This window comes from Orbicella faveolata, unplaced genomic scaffold (genome assembly GCF_042242905.1).
Source record: "Orbicella faveolata isolate gen_17 unplaced genomic scaffold, um_ofav_v1 contig_26, whole genome shotgun sequence".
Taxonomy (NCBI): domain Eukaryota; kingdom Metazoa; phylum Cnidaria; class Anthozoa; order Scleractinia; family Merulinidae; genus Orbicella; species Orbicella faveolata.
In genome coordinates, this window is record NW_028301554.1 from 1,223,363 (window position 1) to 1,233,873 (window position 10,511).

Genomic DNA, 10,511 nt, shown 5'->3' on the forward strand with positions numbered 1-10,511 from the left:
TAGTCAGGTATAGGGTAAGGACTTCAGTGTCCCATCGGCACACCCCTACCCAAAGATTTACAGAGACCTCCCCTGGTGTAAAATCCATGATGGCAATCCAAACCTTCCTTTCTAAAGAGGCCGTTCAAAAGCTATGGTGGTGTATTGTTCATGGAATGGGTTGATGTCTCTGTATGCCTGGGGAGATGCTGAAGTTATACATCGTTTTGAAGAAACATGCACAATCGGGACATATTTGCTTCACTCTGTGATTGCTTACAAGATTCGCAATGCATGCAAACTCCCAAAAATTACGCATTCCTTCCCGGCATGCATTTACAAATTTAGTGAATACTGGGATGCATGATTACCACGGTGAACTGTGGACTGTTGGTCAATGGGAAAAGAGAAAGCGGTCACCACAGCGTCTGATAATAAGAACATCAATCCACTTTCTTTAAGGAGGCTCGACCCATTACAGTGGCCCTATTACACTTTAAAAGCTAAATATAAAACGACGAAAAAGATATTACAATATGTAAAAGATACAAGAAAACAAATGTATTTTAAACGAATCAATGCAACTTTATTGCAATCATACAAATGTCGTCGACAGCAAATTAACAATGCCGGACAAAAAGTGTACTGTTCTAATATATGCGTTTACTCTTCCTAAAACTACCTATTGTAAACCAAGTGATTGTTACATACTGTAAATGAAGACCACATGGGGGGAATCCCAACTGACAAGAGAAACACCGGTTGGCTATTTACAAGTGCGGCTGAAGAGCTGAACTTTTTTTACACTTCTTAGATTTTTTTTACAACTGTTTATTAAAACATTTTATTGGGAATGAAGTAACTGTAAACAAATAAACATGAACTGAAGCACTGAGCCTTTTACAATGAGGAAAGCTCTGTGTGGTAGGAGGGTTCATCAATAACAGAGAGCCGTATACTTAGTACATGAGAAATCTTGGGTAACAGGGTGCCCCTTGGTGGAACACAACTGGTTTTGAAGGCATGAAATTTATATCACCACCCACCCCTAGCAGGGATAAAGAGAGGCATAGAGAGAATGAGCGAACTCCAAGTGGCCAATTTTTGGGTGTGATCAAAACGGACAACTCTTCTGATATAAATACTAAGTAAAGGTTGGCTTGGAGGAGGAGGCATTAAGTAGTTTCCCTTAACAACCCATGGTTTTCAAAAAGGTTCATGAAAAAACTGAGGTCTGCTGAATCCTCTTGCCAGTGATCTTCAGTTCTGTCCTAAGCTTATAATGACGATTCTCCCTGCTAATTGTCATACATTTCCGTTGATGTTAGCTCTGAGAATTTAAGAGTTCATCAAGACAATATTCCCTAGTTGATGATTTTCGTTATGCTCATCACCTTTCTGATTAATATAACGGTCTTGTAAGGGGAAATCAGGACTTGATCACTTATTACTGACTACTCACTTATTACTCACTCACTATTTTCCTATCGAATTAATCTATTTTCCTATCGAATTAATCTATTTTCCTATCGCATTAATCACGGAGTTATTCCACTGAAAGATTAAGATGTCGCTTTGATTCAAACTTCGGCGAGATACGTGGAAGGAGATAATGCCTCGTGGCGGCCATCTTGGATTTCAATGCCAGACCCAAGTACAAGACTGATGCAAAACGGCTCTATAAAAACAGGAAAATAACCAGTTACTGCGGGGACTGTGCAATAGATTCACTCGCCAACTGAAACGATTTTCTGCTTAATGAAGACAGGGTAGAGTAGCCTCAAGTAAGCCAAGAGCCGAAATTAAATTCGCTCAGTAACCCGTCAGTTGTATGGATTGTGATCCAAAAGATGCCACTAGCAAGGTTTGGGTCTTACTTGGCGCGATCCCAGAGATTAAAACGAGTGCTTATCGGCCATGGATCAGCCAATTATCGTAATTTTATAGCAGTGAGAAATACGCCAATGGCTGCTATCGACTGTTATAAAATTACAGAGATACTATACGCGCGCTCATATTGGTCAACAAAGTTGACAAACGTATGTTTTATAGTAACGTTAAACACCCAGTTCCCGAATCTGGCGGCACTAAAGGATAGGACGCAAAATTTCCCGACATAAGTTTAAGAATATTTAGAAATAAGCAAAGAATGAAAAGATTCGATATTTTAAGGCTGATAGTATTAATGATTTCTTTTCGCATGTAAGGCTCTCAAACCTGCGTGAAAATTCAGTAGTGCCTCAAATGATGATTTTAACCGAATTTCGTTCTTTGCATTTTTCTCTCAAATGAAAGGATAGCTACCTGAAAAACTGTGTAAGGATTCTTGTTAACCTCTCGCTTATCCTTAGCAAATTAAAATATCAGCGAAATCAAATCCCCCACCCTTGACGTGCTGTTTCATTTTTAGGGACAAATCCTAAAAGAGTTGAAGCAATCTTCAAATAGAATTGGCATGATTTGCCGGGATCTTGCTACTTCTAATGAAATGCGAGTTAACTGATACTGGCTTCAAAACCCGAGAATTCTAAAGTTATTGTTATCTTATCTGAAAACTTACCCTTATTTTCCAAACTCAAATGACACGTTATCTCCAATCAGCATAAATGGTGCCCACTGCTTCACTTCAGACCAGCCGTTACTCCGCATCCATTTCATGGCCTCGTGAAGAGATTCACTGGCACTCTCTCCACCAACAAGATGTTCGTAGAAACGACTCATGAACTGCTCTGTTGCTTTGTCATCAAGTGCCCACAATGCCACTAACACTGAGCGTGCACCGGATCCTAAGAACGCTCGAGCAATTCCAATAACTCCCTCGGCTCTGATCTTCCCACGTCCACTGTGACAACAACTAAGTACAACAAGTTTGGCTCGTAGCTGAACTTGTGAAATGTCAGACATTGTCAAAACGTACTCTTTTTCATTAGGAAACTTCTTAGTAGACCGCACGGGACAGAGGGCAATTTCTCCTCTTTTGGCATCACCGTGTGCAGCAAAATGTATCAGACCTACTGAAGGAAGCCTTTCAAGTACCACCTGCTTGGTTGCTTTCTCTCCTAGCAAAGGCGGAACGCTCAGCAGTCGGCCAATCATCTCTGCCTCCTTTCTTGCAAAGGGTAATGGTGTGAAGGTTGTACGACGACTATTGTAACGCACTCTACCAACCTCGGGATCACCGACTATCAGAACACCACACTGACTGTGATAGTCAGTAGGACTGTCCTGGATGCATTTGAGAGTGGTCAAGGAAGGAACAATGCGAATCCTAAACGTGTCTGATAAGTAGTTTCCACTGTCATCAAGTAAAGCTGGAAATGGAACATGGAACAAGCAGGGATCAGGAACAATGATGATCTCGGACCCCTCAAGTAAGTCGGCCACAGGAGCGATGAGCATATTGTAGAACAAGGTTAGATTCTGTTCGGGATCATTCTCACCTCTTCCTTGTCGCAAAGTTGCGAGCTCCTCTTCCTGAGAGACATCTGGTTTTGGCTCAATGTCATTTAAAGATCGATCTTCGCAATCCTCTTCGGGTAAAATACCAAAGCTGCGGAGGCTTTTAGCAAAATAATCATCCAAGCTGTCAGATGATCCGGCAGCGATATCGCTTTCATTTACTGTTATTGTTCGAAAATGGATGGCTCCGCTTGTTTTGAGAATCCACAGAAACATTTCCTCTCCATGACTAGAAATGCACAGACAAGAGCAGTTGCTTTCTTGTTTCATAATATTCTCTATACCAATCCAAGATTGCTGATCAGCAGAGATTTGCCTTTCAACAGAGTACCGAGTTTCCATCAAGTCTGCCAAGGCCCTAGCGCGTGCCAACTCTGTAACATAAAGGGCTTTGTTAGGATTCCCCGAAGAAACAAGGAAGGCAGCAAGATTACAATAAGGAATGCTGTGAGTATCTGAAAGCGATACTTTAAATTGATCGTTGTCTCTTAGAAAAGCACGCAGACTTTCGCTTTTTTCCATACTCAAGATCAGATAGTCAAATGCCTCCTGGATCTTTTCTTGGGTCATCTTCACCGTTGTAAGTGTACAAAGACATGCAAACTCTTTGTCAAGGTCTCCAATATCTTGACTAATTGAAAGTGCCCTCTCAAGATAACCTTCAGCAACGACAGGTTCACCGGTAGAATGAAACAATGAACCTAAGTTGTGGTAATCTGCTGCTTCTCCGTCTCTGTCACCAATTTCTTTTCTTATCAATAGTCCTTTCTCATAATATTGTTTGGCTTTGTCATATTCACCAAGAGATTGAAACACAGCTCCTAAGGTTCCGTAACAGTATGCTTCTCCTTCTCTGTGACCAATTTCAACGGTGATTGCAAGTGCTTTGTCAAGTTTTTCTTTAGCTTCCTCGTATTTACCACGAGATAGAAACTCACTTCCTAAGTTTATGTAATCTGCTGCTTCTCCATATCTGTCTTTAATTTTACTCGTGATCGCAAGTGCTTTCTCACGATATTCTTTAGCTCTGCCATAGTCACAAGCGCTTTGAAACACAGTTCCTAAGTTTCCGTAGCAGCTTGCTTCTCCTGCTCTGTCACCAATTTCAATTCTGATCGCAAGTGCTTTCTCAAGATACTCTTTAGCTTTGTCATATTCTCCAAGAGATTTAAAGTTAGCCCCTAAGTTCCCGTAATCTGCCGCTTCTCCTTCTTTGTCACCAATTTCAATTCTGATCGCAAGTGCTTTCTCAGTATATTCTTTAGCTTTGTGATACTCTCCAAGAGACATAAACACGGTTCCTAAGTTTCCGTAAGAGCCTGCTTCTCCTGCTCTGTCACCAATATCAATTTGGATCGCTAGTGCTTTCTCAAGATACTCTTTAGCTTTGTCATATTTTCCAAGAGATTTAAAGTTAACCCCTAAGTTCCCGTAATCTGTCGCTTCTCCTTCTTTGTCACCAATTTCAATTCTGATCGCAAGTGCTTTCTCAAGATACTCTTTAGCTTTGTCATATTCTCCAAGATATTTAAAGTTAGCCCCTAAGTTCCCGTAACCTGTCGCTTCTCCTTCTTTGTCACCGATTTCAATTCTGATTGCAAGTGCTTTCTCAGTATATTCTTTAGCTTTGTGATACTCTCCAAGAGACATAAACACGGTTCCTAAGTTTCCGTAACACCTTGCTTCTCCTGCTCTGTCACCAATTTCAATTTGGATCGCTAGTGCTTTTTCAAGATACTCTTTAGCTTTGTCATATTCACCACGAGATAGAAACACAGTTCCTAAGTTTCCGTAACAGATTGCTTCTCCTGCTCTGTCACCAATTTCAATTTGGATCGCTAGTGCTTTTTCAAGATACTCTTTAGCTTTGTCATATTCTCCAAGAGATTTAAAGTTAGCCCCTAAGTTCCCGTAATCTGTCGCTTCTCCTTCTTCGTCACCAATTTCAATTCTGATTGCAAGTGCTTTCTCAGTATATTCTTTAGCTTTGTGATACTCTCCAAGAGACATAAACACGGTTCCTAAGTTTCCGTAAGAGCCTGCTTCTCCTGCTCTGTCACCAATTTCAATTTGGATCGCTAGTGCGTTCTCAAGATACTCTTTAGCTTTGTCATATTCACCACGAGATAGAAACACAGTTCCTAAGTTTCCGTAACAGATTGCTTCTCCTGCTCTGTCACCAATTTCAATTTGGATCGCTTGTGCTTTCTCAAGATACTCTTTAGCTTTGTCATATTCACCACGAGATCGAAACACAGTTGCTAAGTTTGCGTAACAGCTCGCTTCTTCTGCTCTGTCACCAATTTCAATTGTGATAGTAAGTGCTTCCCCAAGATATTCTATAGCTTTATCGTATTCACCAAGAGATTCAAACACAACTCCTAAGTTTCCGTAAGCGGCTGCTTCTCCTCTCCTGTGACCAATTTCTCTCATGATATTGATCGCTTTCTCATAAAGTTTTCCTGCCTCTACATATTTAAATTGTTTTTCATAGATCATGGCTAGTTCTAATAATGGAATGCCTTCATCTTCGCCTGCTTTTCCACGCTCTAGGTAAATGTCAAGAAGTTGCTTGCCGTATTTTATGGCATTTGTGTAATCAAAGATAAGACAATACGCCATGAAGATTGTTTTATAGATAGCAGTGCTAACTAATTTAACAACCTGCTCCTCCTTTTCTTTCGGCATCACATTATTTACGAAAATCAAACATTCTTTACAGACCTCTATAGCTTTTACACCCCGACCGGTGTTGAGAAGGAAAGTTGCAATAGCCAAACCAACACAGATGACTTGAAAAACGTCGTCTAGATTGTTCATTTTGTCCTCCTCTGTAAGCCCTGTAAAAAGAAAATACCACTCAAGCTCTATAGTGTAAAATAACATTATACTTTTGTACTTCTCTTCTCCTACGTGTATAAATGAGTACCGGCGAACTTAATGCTGGAGGTGAGCCTGGTATTGGCTCCTAGCTGGCCGTTTTATGCAAGATGGGACACGTTGGTTTGACTCAGACTAGAAGGTTTTCACCTCGTGCTCAGACTTTATCAAACCTTTCCATTACAACGAAAAATAACCTGAAGAAGTCTTCTCAAAGTCATTAATAATTCATCAAGTTAAAGCAAACGAAATCATGACCGTGACGGTGTTTGGATATCTGAACTTTATTAGCATAGATTTTCACGATTTCATTTCTCCGTTTTCTCCTTAGTTTTAGTTTTGATTGAGAAGATATATCAAACACTCAAGACAGTGTTTGACCACATATCCAAATACCTCGAAGTTCATCAAAAATACTCTGCTGCGCGTCGTATTTTCAACTCTCTTCTCGGTGTTTGAAAATGTGGTCAAACACGGTCTTTCGTGTTTGATATATTACATAAATTCCCCGTTTCTTTACTGAATGTGTTATCGACCGTGAATAGGAGGGATCAGTACTGCAAGCACACTTTAATTATCTTGACTCCTGTGCAGGCCGAAACCGGCCTTGATGAGCATTGTCCTTTGTTCCACTTCTGACGTCAACACCTTTGACCATAATCGGCATTACCTCTACTCAAGGTCTGCAACAGGAAAAGATCTTTCCGATAATGCCCAGATCAGAGCGATTGGGTTAACTGAGCTTGAAATACGCGCGAAAAGGCTTCGAAATTTGAGTGAAAAAACTTGGAGGAAAATTTGTTCGATTAAGCTTCACTATGTGATGTTATGAATATCCCAAAGATATATTTTTCAACTAACAAGGCAAAAAATACAAGATTAGGTTCTTACCTCAGTCAGGAGCAAATCACTAAGAGCGTGCAGCTACCCTATATTCTGGTCACGGCGTTTTCACAGATCGATCTATTTTTTGTTTGAATTTATCCCGAATTCAGACCCCCATAGGAACTTCAGTGACCAATTACAAGCACGGAATTTATTGTTAACTGACGTCATCATTACACCGGTAGAAGTGATGGGCTCCTGATATAAGGTTGGCCATTTTTTTCCTTAGTGATGCGCACCCATATTGACCGAAACTGACCTATTTTGCGGGAAAAGAAGCCTAAAAATAGACCTGTCTGTAAAACTGCCGTGATATAGGTTTAGTATGGGAGTTGCACGCTCCTAGTGATGGACTCCAGCCTCAGTAGAGTTCCCTTGGAAAAGTGCATGGCACCTACGAAACATTTGGGTGTTTCACGTAATTCCAGGAAAACTGATGATCATATAACGAATCTGTTTGGCGGTATGCGAGATGGGTTTTAAAACGCATAAAAATTGTAACGCCGAGATACTGAATGTAAACATCTTCAGGTTTAAACATGATTTGCACTCTCCGGCAAGTGGAATGAAAGACTCTTTTAAAATCAATGTCGGGATATGGAATAAAAAACAGTGAATCGCGATTCTTCTTTAACTCTCCCTCAGAAGCTAAAAGTAGCTCAAGAAGCCCGAAATACGCATCGATAGCTACAGGTCACAAAATCAACCTGTTCAGATTTATTCCTTGTTATACTCAGTGCCTCATTCCTCCCAACAGGGTAACGTGATACGCGTAAATTGGCTAGCTTTGTGCGCCATGGATACCAGTGTTATCAATCAAACAAAATCAAACCAAGTTTTACCGAACAGTTTCGAGTTTAATTTGGACTGGTTGAAATAAATGAGAGATTAGTTTTTCTTACCACAGTGAAGTTCGCACTGAAAAAAGTCGAAACTGAAACTAAACTAAAGTTGGCGAGTCTCTCAAAATTCCGAGAAAAAGTATCATTATAAAATCTAGAGAAGTTTTAATGGATTTAAATCAAGCTGTATAACAACGAATGAGTTCGAGTTTTATCGGTAAGTGATGTTGCTTGTACAGAACATCCCGAAACTGACTTCCGTATAGGTCGTCCAGCAAAGCCATGCAGTGCATTTACACGGTAAAGAACATTTGTTTGTAGTGTCATGGTACGATTTGAAGTTCTACTTGGTGCCGGTAGGTGGGCAGTTTCTGTGTCAACTAAATATAAAGGTGCGTTCTTGATCATTGTAGTCTATTCATAAGCTTGAACGTACGGAATCCGAAGAAATGGTCGGGCGGGTCATGTAGCATTTCCTGAGGCAAATCATTAATAGACTGCTAGCAGATTTGTGCTAGCAGAGGTTTTAAATCCGGGAACTCTGCGTCTTAACTCGGCCAAGCATTACATCATTTGAGGAGGTTTTTGTGATATCTCGAATAATATGTTAAATGTTATCGGTGGAAGCCCAAATAATGCATTGATTTGAACAAAATAACGACTAACTTACCGTTGCGCAGTAGCCTGTGTTCAGCCGTTCGTTCTCCCAAACAAAAACTGTAGAGGTGCGTTTGTGTGTTACTGCTTATAACTGTGTTGCTAGCATAAATTATCCATCCTAAAAATCATTTCAGTTTCGCAGCATCTGACATGCCAAGTGGAAACAAAAGAAACGAAATGTTTGTCTGCGCGTGATTTTTGCAGAAGATCATTTGAAAACCAGAAATATGATTAATAAGGACATAATTATAGAACATGAGCGAGAACTTGGTAAGAAAGGACAACCTTTTTTCATGTAAACTATCGGTAAAAAAAATGAGTCGAGGAAGAGTGGGCGGGTAAAATTCCGACCTAAAAAAAAGAACTCTTTTTCATCATGTAAACGCATATTTAAACATTGACTTATTGTAGTCAGTAGATGATATTGTAAGCTTGTGGTTTGTCATTGACTGTTTTTAAGATGTTACTTCAAGAGTTTCGGTTATTGAGTGCTTTTACCTTCATCATTTGAAACTGAAAGATTTTACATGTGATTCAATACAGTGGCCACCAACTGGCCATGAAAACTTCACCGTATTAACGGGGTGGCCGTATGATGTTAACGGGGTAGGATCAAATTTCATAACTGGTTTATTTTAAGTGACTTCTTGACAGACATCACAACTCACTTTTAAGCGACAGCTCTTTAACAAGCGTTAAACATGCAAGTTTGATTTTAAAAAAAGTTGAGAGTTCAATCAAAACCTACAATAATAACAATGGAAAGATGACCGTAACTGGTTCGAGAGGCCGTATTATATTAACCGGGTAAAATTATAGACGATTATACAGTTGGGATTTCAGAATGTGGCTGTTGGCCGTATTAACAGAGTGGCCGGATTAACGGGGTTTTCTTATGAGAAAATGTATGGGCGTTTCGCCGGGACAAAAAAGACTGGCCGTAAAAACGAGGTGACGTAATTAACGAGGTGACCGTAAGGCGGGGTTCTACTGTATAAGCGCGCGCGCGCTCGTTTTGACACAGAGGCGAAAGGCAATCGCAAATAGCCTATTGGCCTGTTCAGAAAATATCGCGCGAGACTATGTTTAGCAGGCGCGTGAGTCCCGCGATGCGTTTCTCCAATTTTGCATGTCGCCCTCTAACAGTGCGCGTTTAACGTGCTGCCTTTTTGAATCACGTGTAAAGCCTTTCAGATTCAACCCATAAACCGTTAAGCACTAAACGAAACGTGTTCAGGTAACATCTTAAAAACAGTCAGTGACAAATTAGTAACTTATAATGTAAACAGGTCTTTGCTCGCGCTTTGAACACCCACCCGGCGATCAACCACCAGTCCCTCATTACCGCTTGTAGATTTGATCGAGGAGACGCAACTTTTTAAAAAAAAAAAAAAATTCAGTAACCGATTCTTCACGTTGATACTGGTTTGGAAACAGTCGGCATTCTTAGGTTATTTTTTAGAACATTTTCAATTCTATATCCAATTTTTATGAGAACGCTATTACCTTTTTAAGCTTTTAAATTTTTTAAACATTTCAGCGTATCTTTTAAAGTAGTTAGTTTTTTTTTATAGATATATATTATTTATACATGCTCTTTTTATTTTACGTTATACAGGGCCCCCGTTGATACCAGTCCTGCGACTGAAGGGGTCACCCTGTTTAAATATTGATTATTATTATTATTATTATTATTACTAAGGACGCCGTGTATTTCGATAGAAGTAAATAATATGCTTCTGATTTTGATAGTAGATCAATCAGTATGATTTATGTTTTAAAAGAAAAGAAAGTTTAAAAAACCCG

The 10,511-nt window shown here is 39.9% G+C and overlaps 1 protein-coding gene across 2 annotated transcripts; it reads right to left on the minus strand.

The window, feature by feature from the left end:
• Positions 1 to 543: 543 nt before the first annotated feature.
• On the minus strand, positions 544 to 8,783 carry LOC149107539 (uncharacterized). Of its 2 annotated transcripts, none has more exons than XM_089295151.1 (3): positions 8,716 to 8,783; positions 2,540 to 6,278; positions 544 to 1,657 (listed from the first exon to the last, which is right to left on the minus strand). In XM_089295151.1, exon 2 carries the CDS (start codon positions 6,256 to 6,258, stop codon positions 2,542 to 2,544), a length of 3,717 nt encoding a protein of 1,238 aa, XP_089151277.1. In that variant the 5' UTR covers positions 6,259 to 6,278; positions 8,716 to 8,783; the 3' UTR covers positions 544 to 1,657; positions 2,540 to 2,541. The 2 variants fall into 2 exon arrangements, with proteins under 2 accessions (XP_089151277.1, XP_089151276.1); XM_089295150.1 differs by having other exon boundaries at positions 2,540 to 7,001; positions 8,716 to 8,766.
• Between the last annotated feature and the right edge of the window lie 1,728 nt (positions 8,784 to 10,511).

Coding starts and splice junctions, on each gene's coding strand:
- LOC149107539 (XM_089295150.1), bottom strand. CDS start 6,324: ATGTTATTTTACACTATAGAGCTTGAGTGGTATTTTCTTTTTACAGGG.